This window comes from Leptidea sinapis, chromosome 19 (assembly GCF_905404315.1).
Source record: "Leptidea sinapis chromosome 19, ilLepSina1.1, whole genome shotgun sequence".
Classification (NCBI taxonomy): Eukaryota; Metazoa; Arthropoda; class Insecta; order Lepidoptera; family Pieridae; genus Leptidea; species Leptidea sinapis.
The window spans coordinates 11,280,985-11,297,032 of record NC_066283.1 but is presented as its reverse complement, the minus strand read 5'-3'; the positions used below and the strand labels follow the sequence as shown (position 1 = coordinate 11,297,032).

Below are 16,048 nucleotides of genomic sequence, written 5' to 3'. Positions count from 1 at the left end.
TCAATAATAGTTTCGCAAACAAAATACAAATATCAATTTTTCAAATTTAACGCAGAGAGATGTGTGAAGTAAGTATTTTTAGCAGCCTTTTTAAAATAGGCCGAGGCTTAGTCAATGTTTGTATCTACTGAAACGTCCGGGCAACTAGAGCGGCTTTTTTCTTTAGACAGTCAAACGTCCAGGCAACCAGAGTGGCCCAGTCGACTTGCGTATTTATTTTGTGTTATAATCTGTAGTATGAGTGAATTAGCTTGTCAAATACGATTTTTAAGACTCTATGGTAAGTAATTGTAATAGGCTTATCTTTAAATATCAAGTATCCGAGCAAAAATTAAAAGAAATAATTAATTGAAAATCGCTTTGCGGGGGGAATTGTCATTTGTTTATTTTTGTAGTGTCAAGTGTTTTGTTATTGTTTTGTTTATCATGTAAGTGTAATATTTTAATTACGTATTATATTTGTTTTATATATGAAATTAATCCTCATGATATCTAGTTTCCGATTTTATCATTATGTTATTACAAATTACATATAAAATTCTTCTTACGACATTAAATCGACAAGTTATAACAGTATGATCGATACTACTTTATCGATTTGGTTTAAATATCAAATTTTTATTGTAATCCAATTAATTAACAGTAAATCATTGCTTGTAATAGGTACAAAATATCATAAATATAATGTTTATAATATTCAACAATCTGGATGTATTGAGACAACCAAGTATTTCACGTTTTACTTGTGCATTCCGCAGATAAATTGTAGGTATATACTAAGAATGGGTGCTTTATTTTAGTTTAATGCAACAATCCCGTAAGTCGAAGTAATGACATATTAATATCAAAAAATAGGTTATATAGTCTATTTCAATAATAATCAAGTTTTATTAATGTGTGCGCTAATATTTTACATAAAAACTTAATATAATGAAAATGTTATCACATTTCTACCTATAATCTCGAGCTTTAACCTTTTATTTATATATAACTTGGGTTCAAAAACATAATTTATGATTTTACACGTTGATTTTCTATACTTTTAACTACGTGAATGTATTTTTTATATAGCCATAGGTGGAGTCGTTATGTAATTATATCGCTTTTAATAATGATGAATCTCGCGCTCGCCGTCGGATAATCTTAATCGCGTCATCGGACGTTTCGCTACCTGCCAGCTGTCATTAATCGGACGTTGCAATAGGTATATAATAATCAAATCGGTCAAAATATTCAACAGTTAAACAAAGTCTGAATTCACCATAGATCTTAGGAATTTCCATACATTTATTCTGCCCGAAAATTCACGTATGTAATGGAATTTATTTCAACTATTCCGCAGCTTATTTGTACAGTGGTATACTCGTATGACAAGTTTTCCGCGTGTGATTAAAATGAAATCATATTCACATAAATATATTAAGTTTAGATCATTTATACGTCTACATAGACTATGACAGCTGTGAAAAATCCGAAAAAAATAGACTTTAATCTCTATTTTGAGCAATTCACGCACACTAACACAAAGTGTCATACACATAGCGAGTGTAAGACGTAGCTTGTCACGCACCATAAATTATTAAACCTGGTCTGTTTTTATCGGTTGTTTAACTGCAAGACACTGTAGACTTATAAATTATTTAAGGATAAGGCTACTTTTTGTCCGCTGTCGTTGAACTTGTCAATCCTTGCACATATGCATATATATTTTTTTAATGAAAATAAGGGACGATACGAGCAGGATGTTCAGCTGATGGTAATTGATACGCCCTGTACATTACAATGCAGTGCCGCTCAGGAGAGCAGCTCTCATTTAGCGTAATCCTTTATTGAAAAACCCAAAAAGTGTGAGTGGCACTACAATTGCGCTCGTCGCCTTGGGACATAAGATGATAAGTCTCATTTGCCCAGCAATTTCACTAGCTACAGCGCTCTAGACCGAAAACAGTAATGCTTAGACATTACACGGCAGAAATAGGCGCCGTTGTCATCATCTAGCTGGCATCAAATAATTTTAATCATGTAAATTATGCAATTTATGACACTGTTATGTTTAAAAATACCCAACTAACTGTATATATACTGAGGCAAGGTGGTTAATGATTCTGTCGTCATAATTACTTATTCACGTATCATGATATGGCTTCGGTTATCGATCGATGTCATACATGTTTCAGGAACTCTCTAGCATCGATTCGTTGAAAATTGTGTGTACCTACATATTGGAATGTTTAATAATCCAAGTTTATGGCTATAGATCAAGTCTACTGTTGTCAAGACAACGACAGTATGGGAGTGCGCTTTGCGGCGAAATCTAGAATTTAGACCACAACTGATTTTTTTTGTAATTATGTATTATTTTATCTCCGGAATAGGTTGGATGACGGCAGCGCAGAACCGATTTTTATTTTCAGGGACTTCAAATGCAGTTAAGAGGTTCATGCACAATGAAGGTTTCACTTTTGACATGTGTACTTTGTACGCACGCAATTTTTTTACTTTTTTTTCTTCGTAGGTGTTGTACAAAGCACTACTTATGCCTCGAGAGAAAACATAAATCCACCATTCGAAATGGAAGGAGGAAACCTTAACTTTCCTCTGAAATTTTGGGGAGACCCTTCAAAGTCACAGTCAAAGTCAAATAAAGTTGTTCAAGTAGGCTTAAATAAGGCACTTTTGAATCGCCACTATAAATATTTATTTTATATTACTGAATCTTCCATATGCTCGAAAAAAGTAGAGCTCGTGATAAAAATAATACAAGAAACTCAACGGCCACTCTTTTCAATCATATGGAATATTTTACAATGGCTGTAAAATACATAACAAATTAGTTTGTAAGGTGTTGCATACAATATATTATGAAGAATTGTGTTAGTTAAAAGCTTTTTTAATACCAAACATTTCATAAAAAGAATGAGGAATAAACTGACACATATAAATTATGGCATACTACTACAAAACTGTGGAATTAACTTCCTTGTGCGGTGTTTCCGGGAAATACGACATGGGTACCTTCAAAAGCGCGTACACATTCCTTAAAGGCCGGCAACTCTCCTGTGATTTCTCTGGTGTTGCAACAGAATGTGGGTTGCGGTGATCACTTAACACCAGGTGATCCGTACGCTCGTTTGTCCTCCTTTTCCATTTTTTTTAATTTGGTAATTGATACGCCCTGCCCATTACAATGCAGTGCCGCTTAGGATTCTTGAAACCCCCAAAAATTCTGAGCGGCACTATACCTGCGCCTGTCACCTTGAGACAAGATATTAAGTCTCATTTGCCCATTAATTTCACTAGCTACGGCGCCCTTCAGACCGAAACACAGTAATGCTTACACATTACTGCTTCACGGCAGAAATAGGCGCCGTTGTGGTACCCATAATCTAGCCGGCATCCTGTGCAAAGGAGCCTCCCACTGGTATATAAGTAAATAAATAAATAATCTGTAGTAGACCTTTTATTAATGGTTGGGAAGTGTTCTTATATTGCCCAAAACATTTTTAGTCCACACGATTACGATTGCAAATAAAGCTTTATCTTATCTTATTCATTTAGTATGTCAATCTGTCTATATTACAAAAAATAAGTTAAGATTTGGGATGCAAGTTATTTTTATGATAGACTCACACAAATATTTATCATGTAATCTTTTGATTCTCTGCCTGTTTTCTACTTAACTCAAGAACGGCTTATCTCAGTCTGATGAAAATTATATATATTTATGTAGTGATTTAGGGACCTTCAAACATAGAACATTCTCCTCCACCTTAAAGGACGGCCACTCATCTCTTGACTTCTGGTGTTGCGGGCTGTATATTAGATAGGTGATTTAATCTTATGTAGGAAATTATAGTAACGCAAATCCTAAACTAGATATTATAAATTCATATATTTTTTTTATGGTACGGACACAGTTTTGAAGTCTAAACAAATGAACCTGCGGTCAATAGTTTGCATTTTAATTCACTAAGTCACAATATCAGCAAGTCTGATGAGAATAAATAGTTCATAACGAAATAAAACTAGCGCTTTTCACGAGAGAACGATTCGGAAATATAATCAACTCGTTGACTACTAGAACTCATTTACTACGAGTAATATAGAGGTCTTATTTTCACGATTCAGCTTCTTTCATTTTCGTGACCTTGTTTGTATCCTAAACGTTTGCCGGACTCTGAAATTAAACGAATCGTTCCCTCGACTTTCTGTATCTCTTTCGGATAATTGAGTAGATTCCATAATATGATGATTTAGGTTGACTTAAGTATTGCGTTTGTAATAAATAATAATTGGTAACTCTTAATAATAGGGGTTACAGTATGAAATTGTCTTATTATTGCTGGAACTTAGGTACTTCGAAATTGACATAAAACCTTCATGGTTTTATATATTTGAGTGAATCTTTTTTCTCATGGTACCGATGTAGTTCTTCTTTTAAAAAATATGCAACATTGGATTGACTTTCAGTTGTTTTTTTTTATTCACCTTAGACAAGAACGATGGATACAACAGTTTCCTTCAGCAAACCTTACCAATAAAAAGATAATGGTAACTGTTTGGTGGTCTGAGCATGATGTCAATCACTATAGCTTTCTATGGTCTGGTCAAGCAATAACGGCAGATGTTTACTGTGCCGAACTCCGATAGCAAATCTAGCAGTGAAACATCCCAAACTCATGAATCGATCTTCAACATTATTGCTCCCTGATTACGCGAGCGAACTCTACAGGAACTGCAATTAGAAACCATTCGTCACCATCCGTATTCGCCAGACCTTGCTCTAACGGCATACCATTTTTTTGGTGATTTGGATAATTTCTACGTGATAAAAAGTTTTCTTCTACGGAGGCAGTACCAAATGCTCTTACATAGTTTGTCGAATCTAGACCACAGTTCTATCGCAAAGGCATAAATGACTAATACGTTATTTTTTCAAAATTGTCTTTAATTTTAAGTAGCACAAAGTAAAAAGTTTTAGTTAAACAAATAATGTATATAATACCTATTAAGCATGTTGAGTTAGCCTCTGTAAGTGGAGTGTACAACATTATGAAATAATTTATAAATGTGTCCGTAGATTAAGATAGTTGTATGCGTGTTGGCTTCCTATTAAATATATAAATGACCTTCCTATTAGATGGCAGCAATAATTATATAGATGATAATGGTAATTTTGATTAAAGATTTTAAGAAAATATTATAATTGAAGTTAAAAAAAAATAAGTTTTTCAGTCAAATCGGCAAATTCATAATTTAACCCCTAATAATATTAACATTGACAAAACTATGATGGTATTATGACGCTACTACTAAAATAGCGTGGATTCGCAATTTATCAGTTTATCATAAAAACCACTATAGTCAGACAGACTTATAGACCAAGATAGTAAATTCCTTATTTATAAATTTTACATATTAGCGACCTTGAATGATTGGCGAACTTTTAACAGTGGCATTATGCATTGTTTTTTTCTGATGCCAACCTATTTGCATGTTAGACCAGGGTCGGTAATTTTTGAAACCAAAAAAATAAACCTATTGGAATAGGAAGAAAATATAACAAAAATGAAAGGAAAAATAAATAACGGGTGATTTGAGGTCGGGAAGTGGACAAGGGGGGATTTTTATGGGTAAAAAAACGGTTAATCTTGATTTCCGGTAAAATTACAAGTCCTATGGAAAAGAGTTAAATAGCAAAGTTGTAGGTTATAAAAAGATCTACAACTTTTGTTATTTTACTTTTTTCACATAATCTCAAAAGTGTTCACCCCGCTAATATTTGTGTTTAAACAATTCGCCACATGTTTGGCCTCACGGGGCATCCTCAGGAGATGGAAACTTTGAATGGACAGACTATTTTCATGTCTCGACGCCTTGGGAAGGATTATCTTAACTTCAGGAATATAATATTATTTTACGTTTTATATAACATAGTACTCAAGTTGTACGACTTGAAAGCAAGAAGTGAACATTAAAATTTCTTATTTAACCCTTCATTTACTGGACCATTTCAACCTTGTTAAAAGGAAACTCTCATTCTAGCGCAAGCTTCAATAAAAACTTTAATGGAATGGAAGTTGTTTCTACGTAAATTACTTTTTTCTATTAAAAGATTTACTTAAACTTAGGTAGAGATATTCGTGATTTAAATACCGTTTTAAATGAAATTATAAACGCACGTGAAAATGCTACTGTCAAAGGTTCAAAGACAGAATTCTAAATATAAAGAGATATTGAAATATTCGAAATATGTTAATGTGATAATAATTAAATTTAAACTGGCACTTAAATATAATAAACAAACACTTAAAATAATTTTGAGAATTTCATGCTAAGACGCACGGGCTCATTTATTGAATATATAAATATATAAATGAGCCCTCGAGAAAATCTTTCCGATTTTATTCTATGTATGAAAACTTCTTGCTACTAAACTTTTTAAATTGACTTATAATAATAAAAGTTAACTGCAAAAGTAATGATCCAGCTCGTAAAAGAGAGTCACGACCGCGTAAAAGAAAAATCCCTGTGCGATAGATTTAATTTTCGAGCGAATAATTATAGCTTCTGACAGTACATAAGCCATGTTTAACTAGTTTTTAATTTTATTTATTTAGAGTATTGATTACAAGACCGTAAGCTGAAACCAAAATACAATAAACGAAGAATATTTAAATCATTTTTCAGTAATCTCGATTGCTAGACAAACCCTTGTGAAGTATATAGACAATGAATTCTATAGGTACTTGGTCAGACCGCCATTTTGATTTTTCAATTAATGAATAGCACATAACTCGTTAGACTAGTGTATTTAAATTAAAACTTTTATTATAGCCTATCATTTTGTTCAGGTATTTGACATATTGTGGTCTGATCCGCAATGTATCGGAGGCTGTGTGGCGAACGCTCTGCGAGGTGCCGGCACATACTTCGGGCCCGACGTGACCGAGAGTTTTCTGCTCAAGAATAAATTAAGCTTCATTGTTCGAAGCCACGAATGTAAACCGGGCGGTTACGAAATTTTACATAATGGAAATGTTAGTCAGTTAATATTTACATATTCAAATATTTGGTGACTTTAACAGAATTATTCAAATGATAAATTAAGTAATTTCATTATAAAATGTAAACTAAAATGAAGTCATATTTTATTGAATTAACATTGATTTTACTTTTTCTACGAGTATATATTTGCTGATATGGGCTTTTAATGAGATCGTAATTTTCTTTATATTATTATGGCAACTGTTTCAAGTATGTTAAGGTATATGAATCTTATTAAAAGCCCATATGACGATTGACTATTCAACCATAAAATGTATGTTACATTGTAGGTTATAACTATCTTCTCAGCATCAAACTATTACGAGCTGGGCTCTAATAAAGGTGCTTATCTCAAGTTGCGGGGCAATGCTCTGGAACGACAGTTTGTTCAATACACGGCAGCTGTGTCCCGAACTAGAAGGTTAACATTTAGACAGAAAGTTGGTCTTGTTGAATCTTCAGCCATGAGAGAACTTCACAGCCATATTGTAATGGCGAGGCGAACTCTGGAGGCAACCTTCAGATGTATGGACAAGGATCAGAGTGGTAAGTACCTCTAATTGGCAGTCATTATTCGACTTTAGTAAAACTCTTAGTTTTGTTAAAATCCATTTCGAAAATAACAAATTTATAAACAGTTGTAATAACATTAATTCAAATATTGTATTTCATGATTAATTAGTGAAAAGGAGTAAAAAATAGGCTTCTAATAAAAAATACAATTAAAAGAATTTCGTATGCACCAATATTACTTTAACGCTTTGCCTTACTAGTGTTATTTAAAACTTAACTGACCCTAGTCGACTATTCCCCATGAGCATAACCACTCAACAGTCACAATATACTTAGTCTGGCCATAAATAATATAACAATTAAAAATAAACAAATTATTTGAATTTGGAATCTGTCATCTTTATAATATGATTGTTCATTGAGTTTTCTGGCGCCACTACATTGTACAACATTTTGCGATATTAAAATGGAGTGGGGTGATAAAGAGAACCGAATCGCTGTGATTGCATTACACAAAGTAGATATGGAGACAAATGGAATTTTTAAAACTCTCCATTCGCTTGGTATTAGTAAAATGTTTGTGTACCGGGCTAGGTACAATGAGACCTCCTCTATTTGTGACAGAAAAAGATCTGGCCGTCCACGTAGTGTTCGTACGAAAAAGGTAGTCAAAGCAGTAAGGGATAGAATTCAGAGAAGTCTTGTCCATTTTTTCTTTGTTTCATTATTTATGGCAAGACTAGGTAAATCAATATCCGATATTTTTAGTACAAGTTCAGATTCAACTCCTCTGTTTTTGAAATCTACACGACATTATAAAATCATGCTGAAAATGCGTCATAGATGTATAAAGCCCTTTATTCAAACCAACTTAGTGTCTATTTACAAAGTATTAAGAACTAAAAAATTATAAATGTAGATATACAAATATATCTTTGTAGCTGAACTAATCGTAACAATATATTCTATTCTGATACTTATTTATTTTTTGTCGGTCTGTTTGCCAATCGGCAAAGGCCTCCTCAAACTTTTTCCATTTATGTCTATCTTAGGCCACTCTATTCCATGTTACTCCTGCTACTTTTCTAATGTCATTATCCCACCGTTTCTGTGGTTTGCCCCTTTTCTTTTTCCCTTCTCTAGGGTACCATCGTGTCACAATTTTGCTCCCCATTCTCATGCCCTCTTATCATATTGTGCCCTGCCCATTGCCATTTGAGTCTACTGATTTTCGATGTTATGTCCATGACCTTCATCTTTTTTTTAATCACATGGCGTCATAGATGTAGTATTGTATAATATTTTTGATAATATAATAAAGGTTATCAATAATTTGGTTAGCAAAGAGTTAACTCTTCTTAATAATATTGTGGACTTTTAGTAGATAGACAAACAATGGAAATTCTTTACGATAAATAGCACGAAAGTTTACAAATTGATGATGAGCTGAGTTATTATTATTTTATGTATCATTTTATGACCTAATTACTTAAGATTTAAGATTATTTTATACTTGCTACGCTCAGCCAGGAGTCTCTGTGGCCCATTCTTATGTGTTCGATATATTTTGTTGATTTGTTACAGCCATTTGTGAAGCTAAAGTGCATAATATTTTTTCATGGTAATAAGGGACGAGACGATTAGAACGTTCAGCTGATGGTAATTCATACGCCCTGTCCATTACAATTCAGTGCCGCTTACGATTCTAGAAAAACCCAAAAATTCTAAGGGGCACAACAAATGCGCACGTTACTTTGAGACATAGATATAAAGTCGCATTTGCCCAGTAATTTCACTAGCTACCGCGTCCTTTAGAACAATACATAATGATCCTTACACATTACTGCTTCACGGCAGAAATAGGCGCCGTTGTGGTACCCATAATCTAGCCTGTGCATACGAGCCTGCCACTGGTTATGAAGTTATGTTAATATAAAGCTATTTTGCGTTTTATAGGTAAACATTATCGTCTGAAGGCGAATAGTAGGAAAATTTAAAATACATAGAATATCTCCGTAAAATACTATTCTGATTTGTAAAGCCACGGAAAATAGTTAATAATACATTTATATCAGCCCTTTCATTTGATACCCGACACGGCATTGTCCTCCACAAGACATGTTCAATAGTGATGTGATAGTCACTGACGGACAAACAATACACTTCCGACACACCAACCCACACACATACATACCAAACATGTTTTAGATGTGTGCTAATAATAATATGTATTTCATACCTGGCAATATATTCTTTAGGATTTATATCGGTGAGTGACTGGTGTTTTGCTATGGAGGAGACAACTCATCTTGGGCTACCGTGGCGGATGCTAAAAGATAAATTGGTCCGAACCGAGCCTGACTCCAGAAGGGTTCGGTATATGGACACATTCGACTTGTCGGCTACTGTAAGTTAAAGTGAAACAAAATTGCATAAATATACAACGACTCCAACCATACGTAAATTACTAGCACAAGTTAATGAATTCCTTTCCTTAAATATATTAAAATAACTATGTAGTTCTTTATTAGTAAAAACATTAACTACTTTTTTTATGACAATAAGGGATGGGACGAATAGAATGTTTAGCTGATGGTAATTGATACGCCCTACCCATTTAAATGCAGTGCCGCTCAGGATTCTTGAAAAACCAAAAAAAACAGCGGCAATACAGTGATTGCGCTCGTCACCTTCAGACATAAGATGTTAAATCTCATTTTCCCAGTAATTTCACTAGCTACGGCGCCCTTCAGACCGAAACACAAAAATGCTTACACATTTCTGCTTCACGAAAGATAGAGGCCCCGTTGTGGTTCCCATAATCTAGCCGGTATCCTGTGAAAAGGAGCCTCCCACTAGTATCTTACCCTTAGTCATCTCTTTCGAAACCCTTGGGCCTGGGACTTTTTTTTCATATCCAGGGGAAGCTTAGGGCATTAATATATTCGTTATTATGTTCTATGGGTTATTATGGTCTAAAACGTTTTTCTCTAATTCGTGCAAAGTTTCGCCGTCTTTTGCTACTGTAAGCCATTTTTGGCTAGCTTGTGTTATTCTTTCGTGCCTGTCCATTTCTTGGATCATTTGTGATCGTGCGATCATGATACATGGTCTGTTGACTTCCATTTCCACATTCGTAAAATTTTATCAGTAGATAAATATTTGTATTGTTTTTCTCAATTCTATCTTTAACAACATTCAATTTGTTGTAGAAATTTGGAAGGAAGTCGGATACCCAAACTGTTGTTGAAACTCTTTACAAGAACAAGCAAAGCTTAGAAGCAATCTTCAAGATTCTCGATAAGGATAATTCAGGTAAACTTAACTAAACGAAAAAATATTTTGATATTTAACTATTTTCTTACATGATCAATATTTTGCAGGTTACATAACCCTGGAAGAGTTCTCCGAAGCGTGCCAGCTAATTGGTAAATATATGCCGAATCCTTTAACTCAAGAACAATTAGTTGATATTTGCCGTTTAATGGATATAAATAAGGACGGTCTTGTTGATCTGAATGAGTTTCTTGAGAGCTTTCGTCTTGCTGAGAAGAATCTGCACGAAGAAGAACTTCAACTGGAGGAAATCAACGCCACCTGACATGAGCTCGACCGCTGTCCCAGTAGGACAGCGGTCGATAAAGATGAGACCGGTGTCGAAGTGGAACTGTTGAGAATTGACGATGATCAGAACAAAACCGATAGTAGACGCTGCGTGGATGATATGAGATACATTGCGAGTGGTTCTAGACAAGCAGAGGAAATTGAATTATTGGATTGTTCCAACTCAAGGCGCCCGGGGCTTCTGGAAAGCAACATGTGAGACATATACTGATTTGAGAATCAAATTAGTCATAAACACGTAAAATTTATGATGTCGATCGCGTTATATACCAGAATGACCTGGTAATATATATAACAGCTACGTAACATACTTAATAATACATCGTTTCATCAATCTTCGTAGAATTACGCAATTAGAACGATGTGATAATCGTATTTTACGCTCTAAGTAGGAATCTTTACTTGCATTTTGATTCTAAATTCCTACGACAAGGGAAATTAGATTTGCTTATTCTGAAGCTAGGCTGTACTTTCATACCTAAGTCTAGTAATAGTATTTATTTTATTGTCGTGATAAAGCGATTTTAATAGGAGTTCTTAAAATGCTCTTTTGGTATTCCAAAGCTTATTAAATACTACTTGTAATATATAACTACTTTATATTATATATCTTAAGCATTTTTACTAATGACAGTAATTGTATGTATAACCTATTCATATTTTGATCAAATATCACTTTGCAAATACATTTATACGCATTGTGCCAAGAAAATTATTTACTGGAGTAATTGTCAATTGATAAACAATTTTTTCACTTTGTGAGTTTTTCAAAAATATAATAAGTTAACGAACGGGAACAATGAAATTGACTTTTCACATTGATTGTATTATAATAATATCTATACAAAGAATTAATATCGTGTATATTATTTTAATACTATTTTTGTACTCAACTGCCTAAATTTATTAAATGTGCTGTCTTGTAATGAAATTCTATATAAACTATTGTATTTTTAGCTTAATGATTATTAATACTTTTAAACTTATTGTAGAAATGCCAGAAAATTTTGAATATTGTAGACTTTTTATTAATTATTCTGTCTACTGTAGTGTTAAATAAATTGGAAACTAACTAAATAATATTAAGAAAGCTAGTAAGTCTATATTGTAACCAAAAGTCCCTAAATTGTTATCCAAACAATGAAAAATGAAAAAAATATATATTTTGTTTCGCGGGAATGTAATATTGCAGATATATATCACTCAAAACTTCATAAACAACTTCCACATCGCGGAGTGGAAAAAGTTTGTACACGGGACTTACAAACGGTAGTTTATTATTATCGCAGAAAGTTTATAAGCTCGGTAAAAACGGAAAATTATTAAAATGTCATTAATTCTAATTTAATTAAAAGTGTTGGATAACAAACATATAAGGGACTCCGTCATTTTATCTTCTCTTCTAGTCATATTTTGTCTTTCAATTATCTTAAATACATATCTTTATTAGTAAACTTTTTGATCATTCCAACGCTTATAAACTTAAATATTCAAAATTACATCATAATAAATATACTTAAATAATAAGTTGTTATATATTTACCTAAACCTCCTTTTTCCTTTTAATGTAACTGATGTTGTATGAAGTAACGTTCATTTGGTTTGAGTTTTTATTTCTTTCCAAACAGAGCAACTCTGAGATTTTTTTTTTTTTTTTTTTTATGGAATAGGAGGACAAACGAGCGTACGGGTCACCTGTTGTTAAGTGATCACCGCCGCCCACAATCTCTTGCAACACCGGAGGAATCACAGGAGCGTTGCCGGCCTTTAAGGAAGGAGATTAATGGCTGAACTATCTATTTACGGTACGTATTCAAAGGGTAACCAACAGGACCCCAATTACTAAGACTTATTTATGTCAGAGGAGGACAAACATACATACGGGTCACCTGATGTTAAGTGATCCCTTGTAACACCAGAGGATTCAATGGAGCGTTGCCGGCCCTTTAAAAAAGTGTACTCACTTTTTTGAAGGTATGTCGTATCGTCCTGGAAACACCGCACAAGGAAACTCATTCCACAGCTTGGTTGTATGTGGAAGAAAGATCCTTGAATACTACACTGTGGCGGACTGCCACACATTCAGATGGTGGGGATGATATCCTAATTTATGGCGTGTCGTGTGGAGGTGGAATTCGGCGGCAGGAATCAGGTGAAACAGCTCTTCGGACACTCCCCGTGATAAATGCGGTAGAAGACACACAATGAAGCGACGTCTCTACGTAACGCCAAGTGATCCAACCATTCACATAGAACTGGGTCTCCGACAATTCGAGCCGCTCTGCGTTCTGAGATTTTGACCAAAATGTAACTACTATCTCTAGGCTTCATCTTATAAACCACAAACAATACCAGATAGGTACACGTTTAAAAAAAATACTATTACATAATTAAATACACCAAGCGTGGCTAACTTTTTACGAGTTGTCAATCAAAATGTTCTTCTGTTCCGCAAAATATTGTTTGTGTACAGGCTAGTATATTGTAAGTAGGTAAAGCAGGACGTTGACAAAACTCATCTGTCCATAATAGTGACAGTACGTTCTGAATCGTAACACATGACAATACGACATAATCAAAGAGTTTTAAGTATATAGAACAGCCATTGGTAATTTTCTAAACATTACTTTTAATTCCAAGAGATGATTGATGATTACCTAGAGCACTACCTATAATGCTTATTAAAACAAAATAATGTATTGAACCTACCGAACGGCAGAGACCGAGCCATTTTGCGATACCTACACGTAAGTATCCATCCTCACTCCGTGGTGATACTGAGAAGTGAGTGAACTGTCAAAAATAACAGCAGAGACATTTGATTACAATTGGGTAAAACAAATTGAATTTTTAGTCCGTATTGGCGCTCTATGTCATATAATTTGGGGCTATGGCTGTTCAATATAATAATTAATGATATTGTATCTCATATCCAACACAGTAGCACTTATCTCTTTGCAGATGATCTGAAGTTATACAGATCAAGCCTTTTGGATTGCGATTTACTTCAAGAAGATCTTTATGCAATATACAAATGGTGTGCTAGTAATAAAATGACATTGAACGCAAGTGAATGTTACTCTATCACATTCACTCGCAACCGCGATATACTCAGAACTCAATATAGTATTAATGGTTTAGTTCTAGAGGATAAAATTGATATTAGAGACTTAGGGGTTGTTTTCGTTAAGAAATTAAAGTTTCTGCCTCATATTGATAATGTTATTAATAAATCTTCAAATATGCTAGGCTTTATCATCCGTAACTGGGGGTCTACTCTCTATCTCCGAAACGAAACTTCGTAAACGAACGAAATTTAAGCGAAGTTTCGATAGTGACCCTACTCTATTTTGTGTTCGGACACATTGACAAAGTTCGGAACCATAGACAATATTCGTGAACGAATGGTGAACGATTGGAATGAACATTATTTTAATCCAACTAATTTGAATAGTTCTATTTCATGCCAATGTTGGGTAGTAACTAATGACAACCAAAAATATCTGTATTACGCAATGTAAACATGTCAAATTCGTACTTCAGTAGGTCTACTCTAATTCAACGAAAAACGATGTTTCCTACTACGGTTCCATTCGTTTCGAAGTTTCGTCCCGAACGTCATTGCTTGACATTTCGAATTTTTAAACCTACTATAAATCATTTACGTTCCGAACGCAAATATGAAGATGTCAGCTGTTTGTTCGATTTTCATTTGTGTGTATTTTGTTGCAAATTGGCTTGCTTGCTTCTACGTGAAGAACATTAAGAACATAGAAGAAACCGACGCCGCTTATGCAATCAATTTAATATTATTGAAATTAATTATTGACTTAGAGTTTGTAGGGAATTACAGAATAAAATAAATTATAGCATGCTATGTTTAACTTATGTATCAAGGGTGGTATTAATATTCCCGAGTTCACCGAGGATGAATTCCAATGTGAATGAAGCAGGCGGGTTCCGTTTTTGAATGGTGAACGCATTCAAAAACGGTTCTTATGGCATCTTGTTTCTTCTTGTGGGGTACAAAAGCAATTGCCATCGTATTTGGATAAGTTGAGACACTTTAACTTGAAAAGTCTTTCTGTTCGACGACAAATGCTAGATCTAATATTTTTATACAAAATAATTATAAATCAGCTCGAATGTCGATCACTCGTGCACTCCATCAGCTTACGAGTTCCCCGCCGAGTACCAAGGCGTACGCAGGTCAAAACTAACCTTAAGCAATTTTCTCCCATACCACGTCTATCAAGAACTTATAACACCATCTGTGGTGAAGTAGATATTTTTAAAGATTCTTTACCTGTGTTTAAAAAAAATATTACGAGATTGTTAGGCGCCAAATGATTGATGTTCTTCTTCTTTTTTTCTTCTTTTCAAATTCGCATGTATATTGATTTTATAATTTTTGTTTTATTTTATATTATTGTTTCCTTGGTGTCACGGAAGCAAAGACTGTTGTGGTGCATGTTGTGACACCTTAATTTGTTGTACATTCAACTCATTATTTGTTAATATTTGATATATGTTAAGCGTATTAGAATGTAACAACTACTGGTTGTCCAATAAGTAAATAAATAATATGTCGACTCACGGTCGTCCACACCGCATTAAATCGAACGACTACCGTCGGCCTCTTCACCACGTTGCATACTTTGGCTTATTTTCAAGAAATAACACGAAAAGAGTCTAGTTGGCTTGTTTAACAAAGGTATACTTAGTTTCAATAGTAAAAATCAATACAGTACGGATGGAAATAAATAAAAAGTGTATTGAGCTCTGCGTGCCGCACTCTCAGCTACGCCTGCGGTATCTAGTTGGAGCGCAGCGGAGACCAGATAAACATATACGCTTGAGTAAA

The 16,048-nt window shown here is 34.1% G+C and overlaps 1 protein-coding gene across 1 annotated transcript in view; it reads left to right on the top strand.

Annotated features, from left to right (window-relative positions):
* The window catches only part of LOC126969860 (serine/threonine-protein phosphatase rdgC), a 67,063-nt gene extending 54,352 nt beyond the window's left edge, over positions 1 to 12,711 (top strand). The window contains exons 11-15 of the mRNA XM_050815437.1: positions 6,855 to 7,040; positions 7,338 to 7,593; positions 9,819 to 9,967; positions 10,773 to 10,875; positions 10,944 to 12,711. Of these exons, the coding sequence (XP_050671394.1) occupies positions 6,855 to 7,040; positions 7,338 to 7,593; positions 9,819 to 9,967; positions 10,773 to 10,875; positions 10,944 to 11,161 (912 nt within the window). The 3' untranslated portion in view covers positions 11,162 to 12,711. The remainder of the gene's footprint in view (positions 1 to 6,854; positions 7,041 to 7,337; positions 7,594 to 9,818; positions 9,968 to 10,772; positions 10,876 to 10,943) is intronic.
* Positions 12,712 to 16,048: the final 3,337 nt, after the last annotated feature.